Source organism: Netta rufina, assembly GCF_964035555.1.
Source record: "Netta rufina genome assembly, chromosome: 4".
Lineage (NCBI taxonomy): Eukaryota > Metazoa > Chordata > Aves > Anseriformes > Anatidae > Netta > Netta rufina.
This window is the reverse complement of record NC_140127.1, coordinates 45,022,249-45,047,760: the sequence shown is the minus strand read 5'-3', so window position 1 is coordinate 45,047,760 and position 25,512 is coordinate 45,022,249. Positions and strand designations below refer to the sequence as shown.

General features: G+C 54.0%; 4 protein-coding genes across 6 annotated transcripts; all 4 read right to left on the bottom strand.

Annotated features, from left to right (window-relative positions):
* Nucleotides 1–1,492: 1,492 nt before the first annotated feature.
* Nucleotides 1,493–2,040, bottom strand: LOC311208799 (placenta-specific gene 8 protein-like; the record flags this gene model as incomplete). The annotated part of the gene is made up of 3 exons (XM_084285756.1): nucleotides 1,493–1,600; nucleotides 1,721–1,845; nucleotides 1,932–2,040. The coding sequence occupies 3 exons, from the start codon at nucleotides 2,038–2,040 to the stop codon at nucleotides 1,493–1,495; spliced, it is 342 nt and encodes a 113-aa protein (XP_084141882.1).
* A 1,179-nt stretch (nucleotides 2,041–3,219) lies between these two features.
* Nucleotides 3,220–6,152, bottom strand: LOC311208797 (placenta-specific gene 8 protein-like). Its single transcript, XM_084285754.1, has 5 exons — nucleotides 5,761–6,152; nucleotides 4,340–4,481; nucleotides 4,142–4,266; nucleotides 3,458–3,561; nucleotides 3,220–3,332 (listed from the first exon to the last, which is right to left on the bottom strand). Coding segments are annotated over exons 2-5 (345 nt in total). The 5' UTR covers nucleotides 4,455–4,481; nucleotides 5,761–6,152; the 3' UTR covers nucleotides 3,220–3,331.
* Nucleotides 6,153–9,241: 3,089 nt separating this feature from the next.
* On the bottom strand, nucleotides 9,242–17,335 carry COQ2 (coenzyme Q2, polyprenyltransferase). Of its 2 annotated transcripts, XM_084285647.1 has the most exons (7): nucleotides 16,744–17,330; nucleotides 16,377–16,543; nucleotides 14,349–14,470; nucleotides 14,072–14,157; nucleotides 13,196–13,329; nucleotides 12,590–12,778; nucleotides 9,242–9,771 (listed from the first exon to the last, which is right to left on the bottom strand). In XM_084285647.1, the coding sequence occupies exons 1-7, from the start codon at nucleotides 17,018–17,020 to the stop codon at nucleotides 9,616–9,618; spliced, it is 1,131 nt and encodes a 376-aa protein (XP_084141773.1). In that variant the 5' UTR covers nucleotides 17,021–17,330; the 3' UTR covers nucleotides 9,242–9,615. The 2 variants fall into 2 exon arrangements, with proteins under 2 accessions (XP_084141773.1, XP_084141774.1); XM_084285648.1 differs by lacking the exon at nucleotides 12,590–12,778 and having other exon boundaries at nucleotides 16,744–17,335.
* A 1,187-nt stretch (nucleotides 17,336–18,522) lies between these two features.
* On the bottom strand, nucleotides 18,523–24,600 carry HPSE (heparanase). 2 transcript variants are annotated; one of them, XM_084286784.1, is made up of 12 exons: nucleotides 24,324–24,600; nucleotides 23,310–23,455; nucleotides 22,568–22,693; nucleotides 22,297–22,470; nucleotides 22,045–22,216; nucleotides 21,866–21,913; nucleotides 21,266–21,359; nucleotides 20,878–20,984; nucleotides 20,684–20,798; nucleotides 20,305–20,423; nucleotides 20,027–20,173; nucleotides 18,523–19,390 (listed from the first exon to the last, which is right to left on the bottom strand). In XM_084286784.1, exons 1-12 carry the CDS (start codon nucleotides 24,503–24,505, stop codon nucleotides 19,231–19,233), a joined length of 1,590 nt encoding a protein of 529 aa, XP_084142910.1. In that variant the 5' UTR covers nucleotides 24,506–24,600; the 3' UTR covers nucleotides 18,523–19,230. The 2 variants fall into 2 exon arrangements, with proteins under 2 accessions (XP_084142910.1, XP_084142911.1); XM_084286785.1 differs by having other exon boundaries at nucleotides 18,523–19,359.
* Nucleotides 24,601–25,512: the final 912 nt, after the last annotated feature.

Sequence of the window (25,512 nt, the reverse complement as noted above, 5' to 3'; positions counted from 1 at the left end):
TGTCATCAATCAGGATTAACTGATCCAACGCTCTCCTACAGCCCCTTAGGTATAGGCACCAACGTGGTATAAAAATAACTCAATATTTACACAAGAGGAGCTTCTCTGCGGATCTCCAGGACAGGCAGGATCCTCTCGGGGGACACCTGCTGATGGTGGATGCGGTCACAGACATCATCCAGTGACGAGAAGCTTTTCTGTCTTCAGCTGTCCCAGTCCTGGGAGCGGTCTGATCTGTGCCATACTGGTAGCACCTTGAGAGGTGTATATATACAAGCATCCATAAAGGTAAGTATGCGCTCACCTGAGGAGTGGCAATTCTTCATAAAACCACAGAAACCAAGCCTTTGTGTCCTTGCACATTACAGAAACCTCCACGCCCGCAGTCACCACCTTCTCCCACCCATGGGTGGGGAAACCCTCACAGCACAGGGCCGTGATGCCCATCCTGCGGCAAAGACAGGCAGAGCTAAGCACGGCCCAGAGGGGAGAAGGGCCCCGAAGAGACCTCGGTGCCAGTGAGATGGGACAGGGGTGCTGCCAGCTCACTGGGGCAGTGATGTGGCCTCGCCAGGCTATGTAGCTGGTGGTACCACAGCCAGCTTGAGCTCTGGGAGAACACAAAAAACACGCCAATTTCTCTGAAAAGCAGCAATGCTGAAATGGACCAGAGCCACCAGTGCTCTTCTGCAGAGCAAACCCCAGCCCCGGAGTTCCCTTTTCTGAACCACGGCAGGTTGCTGAGTAAATCCAGCACCTGCTCAGAGCCACGCTGTAGCGAGGCAGCCCCCAATTACACGAGGCTTTCCCCCAAACTCCTCAGCCCCCCAGCCTGACACCAGACACTGGGACGTCTCACCCCACGCAGCAGCAGCTCCCCATGGGCTCTCAGCACCGTGGTTCCTCAGGAGGTTCGTGGAGAAGATGGCAGGCTGGACCACAGCCCCCCCAGCCCACCACCATCGCTTCCCCATCCATGCTGTCACAAGCCCTGCCCACGGCCACGCTGCGGTGTGCGTGGAGAAGCTGGGATGGCTGCAGCAGCATTGGCCTGGGCTTTGTTTCACTTCAGTTTTCCCCCTGCTGAGTTTCTTGGGCTGGTGCAGGTCTGCAAGGGGTCTTCATCTGGCGTGCTCGGTGCTGCCCTGAACACACAGCACGAAGCAGCACGCTGTCCTCCGGTGCCACAGCAGGACACCGAGAAACAACAAAGCTAAAGCCACAAAGTAAATAAATGCGAACACATGCGAGTGAGGGCAAGCACTGCTCTTTATTGACCGCGTTACCAAGGGAAGGGGGAGGCTGTGTGAGAGCACTGAGCCCCCCATTGCACGGACCAGGAACACGAGGGCAGCAGCAACTCCACGGCCAGGGCAGCAGCATCTGCAAGGGAGGGCAGAGGAGGCTGAGGGACGGGATGGGATGTGCTAGGTCAGTTGTGGCAGGAAGGGGGGCTCAGGGAACATGTGCGGAGCTGGGTGAAGAGGCCAACTCACCAGAAGGTGCCTTGTTCTTTCCTCCTGTTTATGTCCCGCTTCAGCTGGCAGAGAGAGCACCAGGGGCAGCACAGCACTGAGAAGAAGTCGTCCATGATGGAGCCCTGCCGAGAAGGACCCGTGGTATGACCAACCCTGACCCATGGAGACGTGGCCTTGTGCATCCCCACTGCCCCAGGGACACAGGGGGGAAAAGGAAGCCCAGCACCCGCGCCCACACTGACCGGGATGTTGTATCGGGTGCGGTACAGGGTCCTCATGGCCACAGTGGTCCCACAGAGGCAGCACTCGTTCATGTCCCCAGCCACCTCGCAGCCCAGGCAGATGTAGCAGCAGGATCCGCAGATGCCTGCGAGAGACAGGGAGACACCCCACGCTCGACACCCGCCCCACGCCCGCCCAGACCCTCCAGCAGCCCGCCCAGAGCCTACTCACAGACGCCGCAGTCGGAGCAGCAGTCCATCAGCCCCGTCTGCCACTCGCTCCTCTGCGGGGCGACCGCCGAGCCCCAGGGCTGGGTGGTGACCACATGTCGGGAGGCCATCGGCAGGGCTGCACGGGCAGGCGGTGTCCGGAGAAGGCTGTCCGGGAGGGAGGAGAGGAGGCTGCAGCCCTCATGGCCCCAGCCCGGGGGCCACGTCTCCAGGCATTGCTCCACCAGGGCCTCTCTCTGCCTCTCCCCATCTAACCCTGCTTCCCTGGGGGGTTGGAAGCCAGCACCTTTCCCATCTCCCCCTCCCCTGCTCCAGGCCTAGCCACCAGCTCCCTCCGCTCCTTGCTCACTCACCTTCCTCACCAGGTGCCTCCTCCTCTTCCTCAGCTCCCCAGCACTGCAGGAGCCCCTGTGTGCCCACCCTTCCCCAACAGCACACCACCACCACTTCCTCCTCCTTCTCCTCCCCACACCCAGCTGCCCCCCATAACGAGCTGCCTAATGAACCCACCTGAGGTCCACAGCCTCCACACCCTTGGGGCTGCTCCCTATTGCAGGGCCATGCCCTCAGCTATAACACTGGTGGGCACCGGGCACACTGAACGCGCATCCCAGGGACCACCACCCCCTTTCCACATCCAACATGGGATCACCGCAGTTTCCATCACCACCACCTCCGCCCCGATTTCCCACCGTTTCACCCCAAAGCCCCGCCAGCCACACACACCTGCAGAGCCACCCTGCTCACAGAGCCGTGTGTCCTTTGCCCGCTCCCGTCCCTTATATGCGCTGGGCGCTGCCAACCTCTGCTCCTCCCGGCCCAGCTGTAGGCTGACCCGCACACTCCCCGCTTGCGCAACGTCCCCGCTGCCGGCCCTCGCCCTTCGTGCCCAGCAGCAGCCTTTGGAGAAGGGGAGGCCACATTTGGGCTCCACAAGCCAGCAAGTGTCTGGAGAGACCCACGGGGCAACCCCCCCTCTGAAAGTACTGGGAGCAGGGGGACGGCCCCTCTCCACTGTATCCCATCGGGTGACATTGGGTCAGAAGCATCATTTCGGAGGGCGAGTCCCATGGGTTCCCAAAAGGAAGAAGCTGCTGGGACCCCAGCATGTTCACTTTTCTCACCAGCCCCACAAAGAGACCCAGAAGCCAGCCCAGGTCTGACATCTCAGCAGACACCCTACACGCATTTAAAATAGCCTATAAAAGGGAAAAGGACCAGAACCCGGGTGGAAATGCAGCCACGCAGTACAGAGGGACGATGCAGGGGGACAACGAGCACGCAGCAGGCAAGGCACACATCGCTCTTTATTGGGCTGCTCAAGAGGGGCTGAGGGCTGCCAGTCATTGGCAATCCTCAGCCACCTTCCTGCGGAGTGCGGGCGGCACGGGCTCCACAGCATCTGTAAGTGAAGGGACGGGAGGTGAGGACGGGCTGCCGGTGGCCTGCTGCGGCCACACATTCATCCCGCTCGGGTCAAGGACGTGCACGATGCCCCCGTGTTGCAGGGAGAAAAGGGGCGCTGACCAGAAGATGCCCATCTCCCTCCGCTTGTTGATGTCCCTTTTGATCTGGCACACGGAGCACACGGGACACCACAAGGTGATGCAGTAGTCGGAACAAATGGAGCCCTGCAGGAAAGGCATGTGTTAGGAGCCAGGGCTTCCCCAAAACCACATTTCAGCAAAGAAGAGGTCAGTTGCACTCCACGCTGCATGTCTTTTCCATCGGGGTTCAGCTCTGACCCCGGAGCAGAGGACATTTCAAAAGTGCATGGTTCAGCAGCAACGGCTGCGTTGGCTGCAGGACGGGGCCAGCTTGCCAGGGGGAGATAAGATAGGAAGGGACAAGGAACTGCTGACCCCGGAACTCAGTGACTTATCTGCTGGCTTCCCCGCATGAGGCAGGGGGGGAAATCACACACCAAGTCCTTTCACTGCCAGTGGGAAGAGATGCTCTGACACGTTTACTGTGGGCCACATTTCCCTGCCACCCACACTAAGCTGTTGTCCCGTGCAGCACCACCCTGATGGTTTCATGGCTCTCCCTGACAGGGACACAGTGGCCAAGCGGTGGCTCTCTGAGCTTGGCTGTTGCCAGAGGCAGGCTGCAAGCCTGGGTGAAAGGTGCCGAGACAGGGCCATGGCTGGCCGTGAGGATTGAGAGAAAATTGGTCGGAAAAGGGAGCCCACCACCCGCGCCCTCACTGACCGGGATGTTGTATCGGGTGCGGTACAGGGTCCTCATGGCCACGCTGGTCCCGCAGAGGCAGCACTCGTTCATGTCCCCAGCCACCTGGCAGCCCAGGCAGGGGTAGCAGAACGTCCCACAGCAGCCTGCAAGGGGGAGAACCACCGTGAGCCCCTGCCAGCCTGCCAGCAAGTGGCCCCTGGCCCCGCCGGCACTCACAGACGCCGCAGTCGGTGCAGCAGTCCATCAGCCCCGTCTGCCACATGGCCCTGGACACGTTGGGCCCGGCCACCACGTACTGGGGCTGCAGGGTCACCACGGTGGGAGCGGCCATCGCTGGCTGGGCACGGAGTGGTGAGAGCTGGGGAGGAAAAGGAGGGGGAGAGAGTGGTCAGCGGCACGGCCTCAGGGTGTCAGGGCCGTGGGACCCCCGGCTGCATGACAGGGATCCCTCGTCAGAGCAGCTCGGGGGGCACACGAAGCGTGTAGGGAGCAGCTGTGGCCGCACGTTTGTTCCCAGCAGAGCCAGAAATGCAGAAACATGGCACCGTGTCCTAGGTCTGAACCCTGCTCCTTGCTCTCCTGCAGCTCCCGGAGGAAATGAGCCTCAGATATGATAGAAACCAGTCTGGGATTGTGCTGCACGGCACGCGTTTTGCTTGGATAACCGCGGAAAACAAGCCATGCTGCTAGGGAAAATTCATCTCAGCATGCACAAGGAGAGCAAGGGGAAGGAACCGTAAAGGCACTGGGCTCACACATCCTGAGGCTGTTCGCTATAAATTCATTTTCCTTTCCTTGGCTACTGGGCATGGAGAGGGGCGCGGCTTCAGCGAGCAGCCCCACTGACCTCAGCATCCAGAACAGAAACCGAAATGCGCGAAGCAGCGCGGCTGGCGGAGCAGCTGTGAGCTCTCGGAAATGAGCCCAGCAACAGGCAGGTGCCTGTGCAGCCTTGCACTTTTACAGCCCCACATCACTCCCCATAGCAGGGATCCTCGTGTGCCTTCTCCTCTCTGAGCTGGAAGGAGCAATGCAGACATGGCCACAGGAAGATGCTCTTGCCACCAAAGCCATGTCCAACCAAAAAGGGCAGGAAGAGCACAACGAGAATGAGCAGAAACACATAATAAATAAATAAATAAATAAATAAAGCAACAAGCAGCAGCAGCCAGCCTTTGGACAGGAGAGCAGCTTCCTCCCGCACGCGCTGTGGGGTCTGCCCCAAAACACTTGCAGCTACAAACCCCAGCATCCCCCACAAGAGGGGCTTGCCCTGCAGCACGCGCTAAGGAAAAAGCAGGGAGCCCAGTTTAATCAGAGAGCAAAGAGTCGCACAGATTCCCCTGGTACATTTATACGCTCGTAGAAACAGGAGAAAGCGGCAAGCCAGAAGTGACCTGCCCATAAGGCAGATTTAGCACATAGCTTGTTAAAAGCATCCCCTTTTCCCCCAGGTAGGATGTAGCAAAAGAGTTTCCATTAAGATTAATCCCCCCTGCATTACTGAGCAGGGAAAAAAAAAGAAAAAAGAATAAAAATAAAAAAAAATAAAAGCATATATCTGTAATTTTTGCCTTGTTATCCAATCCTTTTAGGGCAGGGAGCCTTTCATATTTCCGTGCCACCAGGGAACCAACCTTCTGCGGAGCAGCCTGAGTTGCGGCGGGCGTCCCCGGTGCGTGCGGAGCAGCTGGGCGAACGACGAGTGTGGCTCTGTCTCCTGCAGGCTCTTATTGGCAGCGGTGCCGAGCAGGGAGAGGTGGGAGGTAACGGTGGCGGGGAGCCAGGGGGGGCCAAGCCCAGGGTGCTTCTTTCCCCTCCCCGCGTGAAACCGTAGCCTGCGGCTCGTTAAACCAGAGGCGGCTGCGCAGACCTCGTCCGCGTCCCTGGGAGAGGTTTTTTCCCCGTCTCTTCCCTCAAAACCCAAGGGCACGCTTCAGGATGGTGTGAGGAGCACCCCGGGCTGGCTTCCCCCAATTTCTCCCTGCAAACCACCGTGGCCCACGGGCATCATCGGGGTCGCCATACCGTGCCCACGATGTCCAAATGGTTATGCCAAGCCCAGGCTCTGTGGTCACGAGGAGTGGCTTCGTTTGATGGGGTGCACAGAGGGGGCTGTGCTGTGTGAAGCCCACCAGCAGCCTCTGGGGCCAAACAAGGCCTGACGAAGCTGGGAAATTCCCCGTCTGTGAAATATTTGGCAGCTGGGGTGGGACACAGTGCTGTCCTCCCCACAGGTGGCCACCCAGCGCTGCCCTCAGGCTCCCCCCGCCTCAGCCCCTGTGCCGCGTTATCCCCGGATAACGTCATATCCCTTCCTCCACCTCCACAGCTTGGAGAGCAGCCTGGGATGAAAACAAACAAACAAAAACAGGAAGATGCCATGCGATAGCTGCACTTGCCACAGGGCATGGCTCAGTGATGGTCCCTCGGTTTGGAGGAGCACCTCACACAGGTTTGTGGTCGGGCATCACCCGGTTGTTCCCTGTGGCCCCGATTTCAGCTGGGTGTCAGAAACATTGGGGCTGTGTTTTTACACTTTGACCGTGGCACTTGAACACTTTTTATTGTTTTATTTCTTTTGCTAGCTTCCTTCTTGCTTGGCCCGAGCACAACCTTGTGCCTGGGGGCACAGGCATTGTGTTCCCTTACCAGCAGCACTCAGCAAACCAGAGGTGCTGCGCAGCCCACTCTTTCCTTGCATTTGCCTGTGTAACTCAGGAAAGGCACCTAAAACACCTCACCCTGCTGTACTCCAGCAGCCTGCAGCCCCAGCTCACCCCTGGGGATGCTCCAACACCCCTGGCAAGGAGGCACTTCTCCTCATCCCCAGATCCTAACACCCAGGGCTGGTGCCAAGACTGACCCCACCACGCTGTCTGTCCCCTGCCCCCTGCCCTCTGCAGCCTTCCTTGGCTCCACACCCATGGCACGTGCTTGCCCCAGACAGAGGCAGGGAAAATTCTGGCCTCCTTGGACTGGGAGATGCCTTCTTTTGCAAGCAGCGTGTGAATAGCAAAGTCCAGGCGCTGTCTGTCCCGGCGTGCAGGAGCCGGTGCTGCTCTCCAACACAGGGAGCGTGCCGGGGACAACCTTTGGGTTGGCAGCCACCCTGCCCTGGCTGCTTTGCTGAGGCACCTCCAGCCCTGGCTCTTGGGAGGCACAGCCGAGCTTCCTGCCCTCAGAGATGTTCCTTGTCTGTGCCCCTGCAGAGGAACCTTTGCAAAAGAAAGGGGAGAAAGGCAACACCTGACACCCGAGGGAAGACTGCCAGGGAGCAGTGTTTATTTGCGTGAAACCATAACAGCTAACCCTGCTGCTTAGAGATGGGCGTGGGGGAGACTTTTTAAACAAATTGTATTTAAATACAGCTGAGATTGTGTTTGTGAAGCGCAGGAAAGAATACTTTGAGAACAGAAGAGAGATGCACGTATAACTGCCAGCAGACACAAATGGCATTTTAGCCAGCAAAACGCAGTTGGAGATGATTTTGGAGAACTCCGACAGAAGACATGCAATGATTTCTAGGTTTAGGACTGGTTTGATAGTTCAGTCTTTACCCTGTGTTGTTACACCTTGTTCTTCTTCTTATTACAAGGCAAATGCTTGCTTGCGCCAAGTTGCCACATGAAGATGGACACGAGACAGTCCACAGGTGCTACAAAATGGGAGCTCTTCTCAAATCCAAGCTACTTGAAGACACATTAGTATGCTAGAAACAAGTAACTTTTGTCATGTTCACTCTAAGGTACTGTTACAAATATTAAGACACTTACAGATATTAATTCGACTTGGACATTACTAATAAATACCTCGTAACCCAAGTTCAACATGAAGCTGGATGCATTTGTTTCTCCCTCTACAGAGTGCAGCTCTGTCACATAATTGTTCAGAAACTTAACTAAGTTTCTTAACTTAAGAAACTTCATCCTTAAAGTGCTGTCCTTTATCTTAGTACCAGTGAAAATTTATAAACCCTGCTTAAGAACTTCCGTGTAAGAACCAAAGAGGCCTCTGAGTGCTTTCAAGGGCTATGGTTGCCAACCTTTTCACATATTTGTACTTCATATGCAGTCAACCTGAACAGTCTTCTTTCTGGCCTGTTCAAAAAATATTTTGTGTCCAATGTTGTGTCCAAATAGTGAGAGAAGCCAAAAAGACAATAAACAAAGCGTCACAAAGCACACACAACAAGGAGGAAGTGTGCAGAACCCACCACAGCTCCAGGAAGGATCTCCTGTGACCAAAGTCCCTGACCCACTGTGAGCTGTCTCCTTGGGCTGCAACAGCAACTTCTTCACCCGTGCACCAGTCAAGCTGAATTTGACAACCCCTGAACACACAGCTCTGGACTGAAATGTCTCTTAGCCACAGCAGTCTAAATAACTGTACATGAGGCTCAACTTCAGAGCTAGAGCAGCTCCCCTCTCTGGGTCTCGGCTGAGTTTTGTTTTCTGGGAACAGGCGTGCCTGTCACTCCCCCCACAGCAAATAATCCCACAAAGCGGAGGACACCAGGAGGCAAGGAAAAGCGTAACCAGCAGACAGATTGCATAACCAAGCAAGCATAAAATGGTAGAGGGCAGGGAAAGGTACAGAGATCTGTAATTAGCCTGCAGTTGCTATTGTTACTGCTTATAGTCCTCCTCCTAACAAACCAGTTACTCCTGTATCAGCTGAAATAGAAAGAAGCAGCAGAAGGCTAAAGGGTTAGAATTAGAAGGAGGAAATGAGATTCACTTGGCAAGATGAGTTCCTACCTTAGAGTCAACCGCCAGCATGCAGACACTTGGCATTAGTTCTGGAATGTGCTGGTTTGTTAAGCTGGCAGTATGCATGCAGATTGTTCCTGATAAAGGAGCTCACCTCGGTCTCCATGGGCCGCTCTGCAGCAGCCTGCTCATGAGGAAGAACCAGTGCCAGCAGTCAGACCAAGAACAAAAGGGGGTCTTAAAAACTTTTCCATCGACTTGTTCATATTCTGGACCTCATGGATGGAGACCAGGCCGCATCCAGACATCTCAGGGTAAAAGCCGCTATCACAGTTACTTCACACAACAAGCCCCGACCCCAACTGCAATTTCTTCATGCAATAACTCACAACGCCAAACATGTACAACCAAATTTTATTTACATGCTGAAATCTTTTTACATTTTCCCAAGTCCTGTCACTAAGAGACATCTGTCTTGCTCTGTATAAAATGCCGGACTCGCTTCTTGAGAGCCAGTCAGGAGTTTCCTTGTACTACATAGGACCACCAGAGGAGCTTCACTTGCTTCATTCATGAGTAATCCCAGCTTACATTGTAAGACAGTCAAAAACATGATTTGCTTGGCTTTTTTTTTTTTTTTTTAAGAAAAAAAAGAACATTTTCACCAACTTTTATAAATAAATAGGATAAACTACAAAGAGTCACGTTAAAAGTGTCTTCCCCTCTTGGAGCATATTCATTTGAGCCGGACTAAAACACTGGAATCATTAACAATTTCGACTACCTGCTTTCTAAAGGCTCTTGTACAGTTTTCGACTCTTGTCTTTTACAGAGATTTCCAAGCACGATCCCTACGAAGAGCAGAACTCCTACAGTACGATTCGATGCAAATTTCTTCCAGCAGTCTTCAGGCTTGTCTATGTCCAAAGTGTAAATCTGCAAAAGCACAGTATAAACATTCCAGTATTACTATTTATGGACACGGAAATACTTGACACATCTCAAGAAGACGCGAGAAGGGCTGTAATTTCAAAACCTTCAGGTTCTAAACCTATTGTTAGCTCCTGAAGAAACGGAATACTCTGTAGCTGCAATGGATGGTTCATGACCGTGTTTACCTGACAGATTTATTCAACGTGCGGCAGAAGAGCAAAGGACTGGGCACGGACCTGATTCCTGGAACCTCTCGGTGAATCACAGTATGAACAGTCTAAACACTCCTGGGTGCAGTTGGGTAATAAAAGCTGTAAAAATGTCTGAATGCGTAAAAAGTCTTTTGGAGACCTTCCTCAGCAGAAAGGCAGCTAACTCGTCAACAGGAACTTCAATAAAAAAAAATCCAGTACCAGCCTGCACCTTTCATTTGTCTGCTACTAACACCGCCCGTGCTTCCCCGAAAACAAGGCAGGGGAGGGAAAGCAGCAGAGCAAGAGGCTGCCCTGTCCTGCCCAGGTGCTGCTGGCCGCATAGCTGCATCTGCCCTGCAAAGAGGAACCCCGACACCTGCGAGCAGCCACCACGACTCACAGCTCGAGGCGCCAACAGCACACAGTGCAAGGGCAGAGAGAGACACCTCCCAGAAACTCTGACCCTGCCGTTCATCCCCTCAAGATGTTGAAAGAGAATGCTTTGAACTGAAAGAAATTAAAGCTTCCCTAGGAAACACATTCCTCTGCTGTTTGCACTTGTACAGAGATAAGGGGGCTGGGTTCTGATTAAACTATCTGAAATCTGGCCTGCAAACCTCTAAAACACGATGTTTTTTTTCACACCCTTAAAAGCCTGCCTGCCCGTCAGGCATACGGAAGTGAAAACTCCAAATGGATGAGTGAAACCCAACAGCAGCTGAGCCATGAGATGTACCTTCACGGACATGAAGCATGTAAGGCAGCTTAGTTTTCTGTTCAGGAACTTCTTCAGCAGTACAGGAATTGGACATCTTCATGACCCAAATTCCGCTCTGCCTCAGGCACAAACTAGTTAAATTGAGGAAGGGGCACCTTACACGGCTTATTCAACTTTCTAAACTCAGTCGGTCAGCAGATCTCTGATGTCTTGAACATGAAGATAAGCCTGCAAATGCCTAGGCAGAAGTAATATTAAAACATACACTCAAAGAGAAGCTGCTCTGTGGTATATGGAACAGGGCTGCTCTTACAACTTGGGGAATCTAGAGAATCGTCACACACTGAAGTTGCGCCACGGGAGGCTTAGGTTGGGTATGAGGAAGAATTTCTTTACCGAAAGGGTTGTGAGGCATTGGAATGGGCTGCCCAGGGAAGTGGTGGAGTCACCATCCCTGAAGGTCTTGAAAAGACGTTTAGATGTAGAACTTAGTGATATGGTTTAGTGGAGGACTGGTTAGTGTTAGGTCAGAGGTTGGACTCGGTGATCTTGAGGTCTCTTCCAACCTAGAAATTCTGTGATTCTGTGACTCCTTGCCCCTCACATTCTGCCTCCTCACCGAGAAAAATCCTCTCTGCAGGACAATGATTTCCATTTGTGCCAAAACTGCCATGCAAGGCCACTCTGGCAATTCCAGATGTCAATGGAACGTAGCACACTGTCCTCCACAGATTTCCAAGACCAAACCCTGTGAAAAGCAGTGGCTGACAAGTAGCAGAGCACAGCACCGCGAAGATGTTATAACCTGCAGGCATGATTAATGTTTAGTGTCTACGAGCTGTGGGAGCTCCCTCGTTAAAGTGCTGCTCAGATGTGAGGGGCTGTAAAACACCCATCAGGCTGTCCCTTGCATGGCAGGTTACATGTTAATCCCACATTTAACTCCTCAGACTGCTGATGGTTTTACTGCTCGCAGTGCTATCACTGCCTTACGAAGGCCAGCAATTACTCCTCCCATAGACTAACCGTCACCACCAGACTGAACGCAGTCATTTGGGTAACAAAATCCTCTCTGCTCCCTTTACGGGCAAAGCTCATTTTCTTTATTTTTCCTGATATGCATTCAAATCTGTAAGCTTGCACAAGTACAACACTGAACGGGGCTGCTTTCTGCTACAAAAGCAATTGTGAATTAGAACCATCAACTATCATAAAGTCACAACATTACCATCTGCAACAGGGGGTAGTGAGAAAGCCACAGAAACCTTTGTTACACTGCTGGAACCCAGTCTGAAGCTCCAGAGCTCACAGCACAATGTAATTACCCTGTGGTAAATTAACTCTCTCTGGGAGATGCAACAGGCAATGCTCATTTTCACGTAGCTATTGTACAGTATGCCACGCACCAAAAAAACAACATCTCTGTCAAGTGTAAGTGTGTTTGATACAGCAGACCACTTCATCCCATAAATTCAGCGAACAATCATAACACACAGACTGCAGTCTCACATCATGTGCACCGGACACAGCTGGAGTTGTGTCAGAACAGCAAAAACTGCAAAATTGTGCTTGGTATGGAGGTGGATCTAGCTGCAGCTGCTATCAGAAGCAGGAAGAAAATATTTGCCTTGAGATTACAGCTAAAGGCAAGGCAGTTCTTTGGGTTAGAAACAGACTGAAAGCTACAGCCTGTGGACCACCAGAGGTCTCCTCAAAAGAGCTCTGCAAAAGGTGCTTGGGAGAAGCAAGCCTTTGTCAGAAGCCTTTAAATGATCTTTACAAAAACATACAGGATTCTTTCTTTTTTTTTCCCAGTGTACTGGGAGAATTTTCAGCCAGGGGCTGAAAAGCACTATGATTTCTTATCAAGAATGTCCACGTGGAGAAAATATAAATGAATCCATCAAACCTGGTGTGCCAGGTGAGCGCCCACGGCAGCCACGGCTGAGTAGTAAGGGAAGGTCTGGTTACAGTTCATCCCCGCCACGCACAAGCCCACAAGCATTGCCATGCTGAAGCCACTGAGCCACCGCTTTGTGTCTTCCTTGAACTGTAGCGCTGTGGACTTCACGCCGATAAGGATGTCATCCCTCTTGTCCTAGAGGGAAAGGAACAATTAGCAGAAGATCTGCAATCCAACCGTTACTTGGTAAGGAAAGTAAAATGGGGGGCCCATCTCAGGTTTCCCACAGTTGTTAGCAGGAACCTCAGTTAAGTGTATTTGCAGGTCCCTGGGTTAAACTATAAATTAAAAGGCTGGTCCTCAGAGCTGTGCTGGCAGCTAATAGTTAACACCAGCTGTGCAGTTATTGACACAGCACGGACGCATGGGCACACAAAACGCATTTCACTTGCGGCCCTCTGCCCGATATATGAAGTATTTACAGAGCAATGAAAGGTCCAAGGGTGGATGCTCCGTGGTGCTCACCTGCACGTTAGTGCTGCTCAAGACCAAACCTGTAAATTAAGCAAGCAAACACACACAGGTCTGTAAAGCTTCCCGCTGCTGCTCTACCTGGTGTGCATAGATGGTGTCGTATACCAGCGTCCACATGACTCCAGCCAGGTACAAGGGCAAACACACGGACCAGTCGCAGGACCCTTGGATGGCAGACCACCCAAGAAGGGCTCCCCAGTTAAAAGTAAGTCCTAAAAACAGAGAGAGTGGAACAAAGATAGTTAACAACATGCCAGGACCAGTCTAAATTACATGTACAGAACTCGGTATCATTTCTTCAAGCGTATGTTACATCTGCTACAATCTCTATTTCCTAGCACGGAGTTTCAGTCAGGTAACAAATCCCAATAAATTTGACATTAAATACCCTGGAGATATAAGGAGAAATGCACAGTGCCACACATTTTTCCCCCATTTAAATATGGTTTATCCACTATCCTAAGGAAGCATTCGCACAGAACTATTGCAGTGCACTCCAACAATGTGTCTGAAGTTAAAACGCTCTGATGTCGGTGCAGCTGACTGCAAAAGAGCTCAGAGCAGCCAACTGTGGAGCTTCCACACTGGAAAAGGCAGTTCTGGCTGATAAGGCTGAAGACAGCTGGAGTGGGAAGGCCAAGAGTTAAGTCAGGTTTTGAGACAACTCTTAAAATACGGCCAACTCTCAAGCTACAAGCATTGATTCTCTCTCTCGACACTACAACAAAAGAGATTGTTTATGAACGAAAACATTACAACCCAGCTCCCGCTTAATTTTGTTAAACTACTGTTTAAGAAGCTTCTGGCACGGCAGAATATTGCCTGCACAGTATTGTTATTTTAATATAAACCTACATAAAACCAGACTGCTGAAGTTCAGTTACTAACCGGTACGTGAAACTTCCCAAAAGCTAGATCGGAAGAAGAAGAAAACAAAAAAGATTTCCAACTCACCCAAAACTAACTGTGGCCAATACGTGATTCTCTTCATCAGAGGGTAGGAGACCACAAGAGTCAAGGAGGCTGCTCCCAGAACGATACTGTAAGAAGTACCAGATTTGTTTGCTGCTCTAAAGATCACAGGTCTAAAGAGCTGGTAAATAGCACCAAACTACTTGGCTTCCATGGCTAAAACTCCTCTGCCCCCAGCATGTTTGCTGTTCAAAATCTTTGTGCTTACCTCTGGACCAGGAATGCAATTCTAAGAAACAGAAGATAACGTGTACGTCACCTGTAGTAGTTCAGACACAGAAGCACACAGAGAGCCAGGCTGAGCTGTCCCCCGAGAAAAATGAAGGACTGAAAAGTGGAGATTTCTCCAGCTGCCAGGGGTCTGCTTGCTGTCCTTGCAACCTGAACATGGAAGGAACAGCGTTAACACAAAGTGCAACCTAACACATTCAAATGTATCCTAAAAGTTCAAGTCACACCACTGGCATGCAACAGGACAATTATTTTAACCCTAGGTGGGATGCAGTGGAGTTTAGGATATCTGTCAGGAGTAGAGAAATCATGCAAAGCCAACTGAAAGAAGGAACAAATACTGGAAAATACTTTAAACCTAAATGAGTGATGAGATACTTGCTGAAGGTGACCATAATCTGAACAAACAAATAAAAAAACCCATCCCACAATAACAAAAGGAAAAAAAATGCATTTAGACGTGGTTTAAAGTCTATCTGGGGAGGTTTGAACACCAGCGTTTTATAGAATACTAAAAGCGTATAAAGGATTCTGCACATGCTTTAATAATGTCAACTTAAGTATACTCCCTGAGTATGTTCTCCCCCTACTACTAAATAATTTAAGCTAAACTTCAAATACGCCTTATGCAGTTTAAATACACTCTTAATTAATGATGTGCAGTAGAGTTGGTCGCAGAAAGCATTTCAGTGACCAACTCTACTGCACACCGTTACCTGACATGGCATCTTCCATTTTAATTAAAAATAAAAATAAAAGTATTACCAAATACCTAGTATTGTCAAAAACCACCCCCAAACTGCAACCAGCAGCACAACCAAATGTCCTGCTCCTGCCCTAGCCACCAGCTGGCTTGTTAAGAAGATTGCCTGTTGAGATATGTAACCAAGTGCTGCTACGGGAGTCTTCACGTTTAACTACATCCCATTCATGCATAAATGCAGCAATCTCCATAGCACAAATAGCTGCTAATAACCTCTGAACCCTAAACCATCCAAAGACACCATAAAACCCGTATGGATTTATTGCCTTCTAACAGGATAAACACATTGGTGCTGCGAGGAAGATTTCACAGAGCGCAGTCACTCACTGCCCTGGCACTTTGCCATGGCCAATACCCAAAGTGAGAGGAAAAACGTAGGATCAGAAAAGGAAATAAGCCAACAGTTCACTGGGATCCTCCCTGCTGAGCGTACACCCCTGTGCTTGTCAGCATTTGACAGCTGGCACTGCCTGCTGTTTATTTCCTTCTGCTGAACACGAGGAAGGAGGAAACGCAACACCACAAAGAAGATCAGTACACGCGTGGGCACGATTCTGTCACCAGCCATCCTCATGAGGAAATGAACGATAACCAAGGAAAGCCTGCTCCTCAAAATATAAAAAAGGGAAGATGCTAACTCAGCAGAGAAGAAAGGGTTATTTGTTTTCATAGAATCATCCAGGTTGGAAAAGACCTGTAAGATCATTTAGTCCAACCTTTAATCTAGCATTGGCAAGTCCCCCACTACACCACGCTACTCAGTTCTACATCTACATGTTCCTCAAAAGACTCCAGGACAGTGACTCAAGCATGTCCCTGGGGAGCCCATTCCAGAGCCCTACAACCCTTTCCATAAATAAATTTCTAATAATATTCAACCTAAACCTCCCTTGGCGCAACCTGAGGCCATTCCCTCTTGTCTTATCACCTGGGTCTCGTCTTATCACTGGGGCTCTGTTGCGCGGAGAAGAGTTGGAAGATAAACTTCTTTTGATCAAGCACTGCACGTTGCTGACAGCAACACACATCTTGGCTTACATGGAAGTTAGCCCTCTAGGAGACTTATATAAAAATGATTTTAACTATCCGGGGAGGAAACGTAGACAAAGGATTTGCGGGTGTCTTGGGTGGTGACAGGCAGGAATGTCTCAAGCTGGAGAAAACCAGCCCTGCCTGATCAGATCTGATCTGTGCGAGCAGATCAGAGCACACCCCCTGTGCACAACACAACACGCAGCACCTCCCCTCCTCGAGCACCGCGCACCGCCCGCCGAACCCCGCGCGGCTGCCCACCTTCTTGTCGTAGTCGCGGTCCCACATGTCGTTGATGGTGCAGCCGGCCCCACGCATGAGCACGGCCCCGGCGCCGAAGAGGGCCAGCGTCGGCCAGTGCGGCAGGGACCCCGGCGGCGCGGCCAGGCCGATGCTCCACGTGCAGGGCAGGTACAGCAGCCACGTCCCTGCGTGCCGAGCGCCGAGGATGCTGCGTCGCCATGGCAACCGCGGCCTCGCCCCATTGGCCAGCGCGTCGCCACGGCAACCGCGTCGCTATGGACACCGCGTCGCCATGGCAACCATGCCCCCACCCCATTGGCCGCCGCGTCGCCATGGTTACCGCCCCGCCCCCCGCCCCCGCCTCGCCCCCCGCCCCGCCCCTCACCGGCGGGCTGGTGCAGGCGCATGAGGCGCAGGTAGGGCTGCAGCCGCCCGGGCGCGGCGCGCACCAGCTCGGCCGCCGAGAAGCTCAGCGGCCGCCGTGGGTCCGGAGGAACGGCAGCGGCGGCGGCGGGGCGGAAGGGCGGCGGCCAAACGGCGGCGGCGGCGGCGGCCGGCAGGGCCGTGCGGGCGGCGCGGAGGCGGCACGGGGCCCGGCCGAGCCGCCACAGCAGCGCCGCCATCTTGCCGCCGGCGGAAGCGCTTCCGGAGGGGCCGCGCATGCGCAGTGCGCCCCCCCCCCGCCGCCGCCATGTTGTGGGGGGGCTAACGGCCGTTAACGGCTCTAACGGCTCTAACGGTTATAACGGTAACAGCGCCTGCAAAGAGCAACCGTGCCCTGAATCGTTAGGAGCTGCGCCTCACTGGGAGGCTGCCCGCTGTCCTCTGCCACAGGATGTGCCCCCAGGCTGCCTGCGACAGGCGCCCGTGGTTTCGTAAAGGGCTTCTGCAGCGTTTCGTAACAGGCCGCTACCGCTGCGACCTTGTGCACGCCGCTTCTTCCGTCGCCTTATCAGAGTGAATGCCGAAATTGCCACGGGAGCTTTGGACGGAGCCATAAAAAGCTGGTGCTGCGTGGTGGAGTATCTGCAATAAAAGCTTCCCAGAATTACGCCTGAAGTTTTCTTGGAAGGCGGTGTGACACGTCACTGCTGCCACATGCTGCGCTTCCTTTGGTTTTCAGGACTGACACAGGCACAAAACCCATGGTAGTTCCCTGAATTGTTGACTACCAAGAGGAAGTAGAAAACCAGTATAAGTGATTTTCACCCTTTTCCATTCACCCTTCCAACAAGTAGTACTCCACGGCAGTAAATACATTTCCAAAGGACTGTACGACCATGATGAGGTCAGTCACCACAGGCTTCATTCAAGTCCAGAGCAGTGCTTGAGGTGCATCAGCACGGCATCGAGGATCCAGGACAGCACAAAGCTTCCTAGGAATGCCACATCCACAGGAAGCCCGGTGCACTCCTTGTCACCTTGGGAAAAGTCACCAAGAGACAAGGGTCCAGTCTGAGCCTGCACCACCTTTCACAGCTCCCCCTTGGTCCCCAAAACACCCCTCTGCTGGTTTGGGGTTGTGCTGGGGCTGGCACAGGGCAAAGTGGTGTGGTCAGGAAATGACCTTTAGCGCTGTTGGGCTGCATTGGAGAAAAGCCCTATCATATACCCAACCCTATCCTGTGCAAACAGGCTATGCTCCTATGTGTAAATTTCACAGTTTCTGCTCATGTCCTCTAAAACAGGCAGCAAATCCCAAGGCACCTGCAGGGTACTTTTATGGAGCTTGTGACAGCGAGTTAGAAAATAAGACTTTATTCAATGGGCTTATATTCATTATAAAGTGCCCTGGCCCCTCACCAGAAAACAAGCAGACCAACAAAGGCAAATCTAAGGGATAAAGCATTTCAAACATTAAAGAAGTCACCAAAGGACGATGAGGCCCCACTGCTGTCTTCCCTCACGACTGAGCTGACAGCCAAACCCCCCCTCACTCTCAGGCGCTTGCCTGTTTCCTTGTTTTCACATGACTCAGCTGGCTCCACCTTCCAGGAACTGGCTTACAGCAAAGCCCAGCTGGGCAGGATCTCTGACATTTTTATTTACTTGGATGTGTGTGGTGAAAGGTGCCTAAGCAGCAGCTGATTTGCAACCAAAAGACGTGGGGAGTTTCGTGGTATCAGTAACCTTAAACAAAACAAAACAGAGAACTGCAAAAAGCTGATATAAATTGAGTTTATTCAAAATCTTCAGATATAAAAGTAAGGAGCATTGAAACAAACCTGTTAGAAAGTTTTAAAAAGAAGCTACCAGGCAACCATCAACTTCTGTTTCTAAATTGTAGCTTCTGCAGCAGTAACAACAGTACGTTAACAACTGGATACTGACAGCGTGAGACTTTCCCCCTTGTTTTGTGCTCCGTGCTCTCATTTCGAACGTAGACAGTGCACGCAAGCCCAGCCGTTCCCATTCATATTTTTGCTGTGTATCACTTCCTGGTGGCTAACCCTTCACACAACACGCACACGCTGCACAGGCAAACACTCCCTTCACAAACTGGTTAAATATCACCTTTTTATGGCGCACTTTTAATCACGCCTCCCAGAGCACACCCGTCTGCCGGGAGGCGTGCAGCTTTCTCGTGAGACACAAGCCAACCCCTTGCTCTGAAACCCCATGGAGCTGGTCGCGTCCTTTTCGAGCTTCAGAAGGGAAGTACAGTGCGTGTGTTTCCAGCCTGCTGAGCTCTCAGGTTCGCAGGGTGCTGAGGACGTTGAGCAAAACCTCGCTGTGTGCGAGCGAACAAAGCAAAGCGAAGGCTTTGGAGAACGTGGGGCCACAGCTCCATCTTGTGACTGCGGCCTCCCAGCCGAGGGAAAACGTGTGGCGCCGCACTGAGCATCCCGACAGGTCCTGTGCCCCGGCGCACTCAGATGCAGGCGATTGCCTTGGCCCTTCTGATCACGTAGAAGCTGTAGGAGAAGGCGGGCAGGCCAAGCGCGCTGCCGGGAGCCAGGGCGGCCTCGTGGAGCGTGGGCAGCGTCTCCTCGTCCACCATCTGCAGCAGGCGGCCGTTCAGCTGCACCCTCCTGCCGAGGCACCCGGGCAACGTTGCAGCCAGGCTCGCCAGCGGCACCCCTGGCTTTGGATGCAAGCCGAGGTGCCCGGAGCCACGCGACAAAGAGCCCAGGAGCAAACTCTGCTTCCCACACCGCGCCTGCCATGCTCCCTCCGGGAGGGGTGGCTCGCAGCCCCCGCACAAGCAAGGGAATTAAACGTTCCCTGTTCCCATCGCGAGGGTGACAGCGGAGCAGGCTTTGAAAAGAGCCAATCCAAGCTGCTTTTCCTTGCCGGCAGCTGCCGAGCTGTCTCCTGTGCCCACAGAGCAGGTCCTGTGCTGAGGGCTCCACAAGAAGCCACCAAGACCCCCGCCGCCAACCCGTTGCCCTGCCAGGCCCCAGCAGCAGGCGGCTGGGAAAGCAGAGCACCCGCTGGTGTGCTAAGGGGCAGCGGGGGACTGACACCAGGGGACTGCCAACTCGTCCTAGCGAGCCTGATTTAGGAGACCTGACATAAGGCAAGTCACAGCTTGGGGGAAGAAAAGTTAACACTGCTTTTAGTGTCATCATTTTGATGTGTTTTCACCTGCCCGCCAAACAAGGGGAGGTTTCAGAGCCCACCTGCACTCTGCTCGGCCCGTGCCACGAGGGAGGATGCCCGCTCACCTGGACAGGATGCTCTCCTTGCCGTGGGGCAGCAGGAGGTACTGGTCCACCTGCTTGCTCCACAACTGCCTGGGGAGCTGCAGGCTCTGGCTCACGTTGTAGAGGTTCAAGGCGAACAGCGTCACGTCCCCTTCCCGGTACTTGGGGCTGTAGGGTGAGAGGCAAGCACAGCGGCCGTCAGAGGATGGAGAGCTTTTGGAGCAACCACACGCACCTGCACGTTTTCCCTTTGCCGCTGGCCTGGGATGCCGTTTTGGGGCAATTTCACCCGTCCTTACTGCTGGGGGTTGGTGCAGTGCAGGTAGACCCGCAGGCGCCGTGCATCTGCTCCCGCCACGCTGACCTCCAGCACTCTGGTGCCCACCAGCCTCTTGTAGAGCAGCGACAGCCAGTAGTCCTGCGGGAACAGGAGAGAAATCGGCACCCACTGCCCTGCACCACGCACACACACCACGCACACACACCTCTCCGTCCAGCATCCCTTTTTCCAGCAGTGTTTTCCCCTCACATTCTTTTTTTTTCTTTACCAAGCTTTTCACATTGCCTTGGCTGTCACTCCTGGTATAATTTATCATCCCAGCTCCTATCACTTTTGGCTGCAAGCTGCTTGTTTCTCCCCTGATCACATTTACAGTGCACACCTCACCGTCTACGCACCGGCAAGGGCTCGAAGTTGGCGTCCACCAGGTGATAGCTGCCGGCCCCGAAGAAAACCTGCCTCATCACCACGTCGATCCCCTGCCGGGCCGCCAGCCCCAGCTTGTCCAGCCACCTGCCAGAAACCAGGCACAGGTGGCACCGGAGGCTGGCGCAGCAGCAGCAGCCCTCGTGGGTGCCCCGCCACCACTCACATGAAGCCGGCCAGGTAGGTGTTGGAGAGCTGGGGGGCTCCCCCGCCATACGCCGAGCTGGTCTCGCCCAGCCAAACCTTCTTGCCAGGCACCGTCGCGGCTACGATCTGTGTGGTGTGGTGGGGAAGGAGGAGAAAAAGACGAAAAAGGTGAAAAAGGTGAAAAAGATCAGGTTTGGGCTGCTGAGCTGGTCACCGCTGCCCTTTGGCCAAGTGCCTGCTTGTGCTTGCTGCAGCTGCTGTTGCTCTCGCTAGAAGCAGCGTTTCTGCTCGGCGCTGACAGCAGCAGCAGACCTCTGAGGATCCCTGAGGATCTGGGTACGTTAGTGCAGTTTCTGTGCACGGCCCCTGGAAGCCAAAGACGGGAAGGATGTAAGAGGAGCGGGCACCTCCAGGACATCGCGCACAGCTGTGGCAAAGGTGTCCAGCACTGCGGGGCTCAAGAAATCCTCCCTTGTGGCGCTTCGTCCGTTCACATAGTAACTGCAAGGGGGGAAAAAGGCAGCTGAAATGAAGGGGAAATACAAACACCAGGACCTGCTCTCAGCACACGCCCCAGCCACACGCAACGCTGCCCCATGGCATGCCCGGCAGACTGGGGGCACGCTTTGAAGCTGCTGACGCGTGACGTACGCCAGCAGGAACTTTCTGTGAGAGGGGGAGAGCTGTGAGCCAGCTCCGCCTGCCGAATGGAGAAGCAAAGCTGCCGTGCTGTCACTTTTCCCCGTCCCACTTCTCTTTTTATCAGTAAAACATGGTTAGCAGCAGGATGACCTTGCACGCACTGCATTCCCCGCTGCTCCGCCCACGCTGCAAACCCCGGCACGGCTTTGGGGTCTGTGCACCGAAATGCACTCCCTCAAACACTGCACAGCAGCTTGCAGAGACACCCGGGACCTGCCGACCAGTCTCATTAATACGTGCAGGTTGCTGCTTTGTTTAAAAAAAAGACAACAAGCAGAGTGGCAGCGGCAGCTGAGGGTACTTACTGGTGCCAGGTGACGGAGTCAATCACCTTCCCTCCGGATTTCAGGAAGCTGCAGCCCCGGCGGGTTTGGGGCAGAAAAGAGGGTTATAGCTGGTACTGGTGGCTGGCCATAACCACCTGCCCTCACAGTGACTTCTGCATGGGCTCTTATACTATGGGTTGTGAGCGGGTGCCCCCTACCTCCTGAGCAGGTGCTGGGTGTGCTTGCGGGGCTGCCCCACGTCAGGGCCGTAGAGCTTGGCGTGCCGGTACAGGGGGTGCTGGCTCAGCAGCCGGCGCAGGTGGATGAAATCCCGGCCCAGCTGGAAGCCGTCGATGTAGATGCCGGACTTCTTCTTGAAGCTGTTGGGCTCTGGTGAGGACGCGCCCATCAGCACCCGGGCTGGCTTCAGGGCCCGGCCGTGCCCAAGGAGCACTTGTGGCCGCACTCACCGTTGCCCAGCTCCCAGGAGAGGTTGTAGCCGCGCCGGGCGCAGTAGCCCAGCAGCTGCCCGGCGTTGGAGCTGTCCCACTCCCGGCCGTGCCGCCGCAGCAGGGCGTTGAGCCCGAACACCAGGTGGAAGCCCGAGCAGTTGGCGAAGCCATGGAGGATGTCCAGCGTGTGCCCTGAGGGGAGGAGGCACAGGCAGCCACCACCCTTTCACCACGGAGACCTGCACCCCCCTGGTTACAAGCCCCGCTGCGTGAATCCGTCAATCCTTACCTGTAATGGTGGTGTTTTTGTGCTTCTTCTGGGAATGCTCTGTGAGGAGCAACTTCTCCTGGCTGGGCCACTGGGCGAGCAGCAGCTCCTGCACCGCAGCAAAGCCAGGCTGTGCTCCACAGGCACCTGCAGGGCAGGAGAAGGATGGGAGCAACAAAGCCATCGCCTTCATGGCGAGGGCAAAAGGTGCGAAGAACCTTGCCCAGCACACAGAAGCAGCAGTGGTTTGTTGGGGTTGAACAGCAGGCATCCATGTCTGCACAACACGCCTCTGCTTCCACCATTGGTACATCAACCATGTAGAAAAAGGTGTCTCTCTGTCTATCTATATGTATTACATATATATATATGTACTGTAGCTATACAAAATACATATATTATGCCCAATTTAAGGCGATGGATAGGAATAAAGACCGCGCTGTGCTTCGTGGTGGCTGCACCCCAAGCTATTTCTGCCAGAACGCCCTGTGGAAACCCCAGAAGCAGCGGGGCTGGCAGCTGTCCTGTGCTCGGGCGATACGGAGCTGCTTCCTCTGCTGACTGCTTTGCCTGGCTCCGGGGTGACGCCAGCACGAGTCAGCAGAGGCATTTTGTGTCCTCCGAGCCCATGCTGTACCCTGGCAGGTGAAGGAGGGATGAGGCGCAGGGCAAGAGGAAGACAGGAGCCCAAGGTGCAGCAATGCCAAGAGGTGGAGCCCGCACAGCCTGTGGAAATCAGCCTCGCATCCCATCCAGCCCTTACCTTCCTCAGCCTGGAGTCCTGAGAGGATTTCCTCTTCCAAAGTCGAATCCTTGTGGGGATCGAAGATGAGGAAATCCGTGCTGGTGCCACCGAACCTCAGGAATCCTGGGGAGAGCCCTCTGGCCAGGGTGCGCAGCTTGGGGTTGCTGTGGACAGGGCAGCGAGAAGCTAACTGAGAAGCTATCAGTGTGGGTGGCCCCCACACGGAGGCGAAGCATCACCAGCACCCAGAGGGATGTCTGGCCCATCAGAAAGTGGACCTCAAGCTGGCTGTGCCCCGTCACCCCCTATTCCCTTGAGCAACCACCAAATGAATGGGTTTTGTACCAGAACCAGTGTTCAAGTGAAACAAAAGCTGCATGGGACGTGCGGCTCCAGCACCGCCCGTGCCAGAGGAGCCACGCAGGGCAGAGCTGTCTGGGCTGGCAGCAGCCTTATCTCACCCTGCGGGGACACCCAGCAGATAAGGGGCCACCAAGTACTTCCTGCTCCCTGGGCGGCACCGCCACGGCCAAGACGGCATCCAGAGCTATGTTCAGATAAAGCTGGGGGTGCCTTCCGGCTCCGGGGGAATAAGGCAGAGCTGAAAAATGGGACTGGGGGAGGACAAGAAGGGAAGAAATGAAATAGCTTCCAAAAAGAAAACAAGAAGTTGAATCAAAAGGAAGAGAGCGTGAAAAAAAAGCAGTGAGAGGAGGGAAGAAAAGGCTGAGTTGGAGCTGAAGGAGCAGGCATCACTTGGCAGTCCTGAACTACTCCAGGAGTTTCTAAGGTGGAAAAAAAAAAAGGCAGCTGACAAAGCCTCCTCGGCACGTGTTGCAGTGATGCTCTGCCGGATGTTTGTGAAGCTGCTGGAAGGCTCAGATCGCTTCTATCCCGTGGAGCTGTCTGCACACAGCAGCCACAGCCTTGCTCCTCCTCGCTCCCCTCTGCCACCATCACCTCCTGCCACCATCACCTCCTGCCACCATCGCCCCCACGAGCAGCTCGTGCCCAGCCCCTGCCGGGGCTCACCTGAGCAAGGTGATGAAGCGCGGCTCGCGGGCCAGGCTGGCGTCCAGGGTGAGGGAGAGGAAGGCTGGGCTCACCGTCCCACGGGGGCTGCCCCGCAGCCCCAGCTGCAGCTCCGCTGCCTGCCGCAGCGGCACAGCCAGCAGCAGCAGCAGCAGCAGCAGCGGTGGTGGCGGCACCAGCATCCTCCTCGCCCTCCTCTTCCTCCTGCGCTCCCCCGTGCCGGAGCTCGGCCGTGCGCTGGGACACGGCTGCCCGCAGCCCAGACGCCTGCTTTTGGTTTTCCACGATGTGAAGCGAGCTGCCAGCAGCACAAGAGCGACCAGCCCGCATCAGCGCTTTCATAAACACGCCCACGGCTTGGCCAGGGCGGAAACACCCACGACACTCCTCTCTCGCTATCACAGCCACAGCAACGCTGCCAATTTCGGGGTACGCCGCCCAGGACGTGCCTTGGCCGCTGGGTCGGGTCACAGTGCTGGCTCCTGCTGGAGGATCAGTCCCTGCACCTTGGGGTGTCGCAGCAGCTGCCCGGCCCCGCCGCGAGGACAAGGCTTCAGGGCCACTCTGTGTTTCTCACCATGTAGGGATAGGGCTGGTGTTTCAGGCGGTTTGGGTGCAACCCACGGAGGGCATAGAGCGGGTACAAAATCCTACAGCTGCAGCTATAGGTTGTTAAGTACAGCTATACCAAGTACAGCTATACAAGGATTCAGCAGCAAGCTCTGTCACTGATTTGGACACCTCTCACACCACATTTGCGTTATGCACATTGTTAAATCTTGGAAATTAAGGGAGGTGGGTACAGAGGCACTTGCCACGCATGGAAGTTCAGGCAGAGCACTTCACTGTGAGCCAGGACATGCCCTACGCCCTTCCTTGCTGCTCACAGCAGCTCCGTGCCAGCCCTGCCATGGGGCTGGTGTGGCTCTCACCTCCACTCGTGTATGTACGCACAAAGGGAATGCAGAAGGGAAGAATACCCGATACAGAAGGCAAACAGTCTGGGGGCAGTGCAGCTTTTATGCAGGTGAGCAGAGCTGGTGGCATCACACTAGCGTTTAATCTCTCTTTTTTTTTTTTTCCTGAGAAACCTCAGTGAGACAAAACAAAGTTGCAAGAGCAGACTACACGCTTGAAAACTCTCTCTTTCTTAAACGATGGAGAAAACATGCTACCTATCTCAAAGACC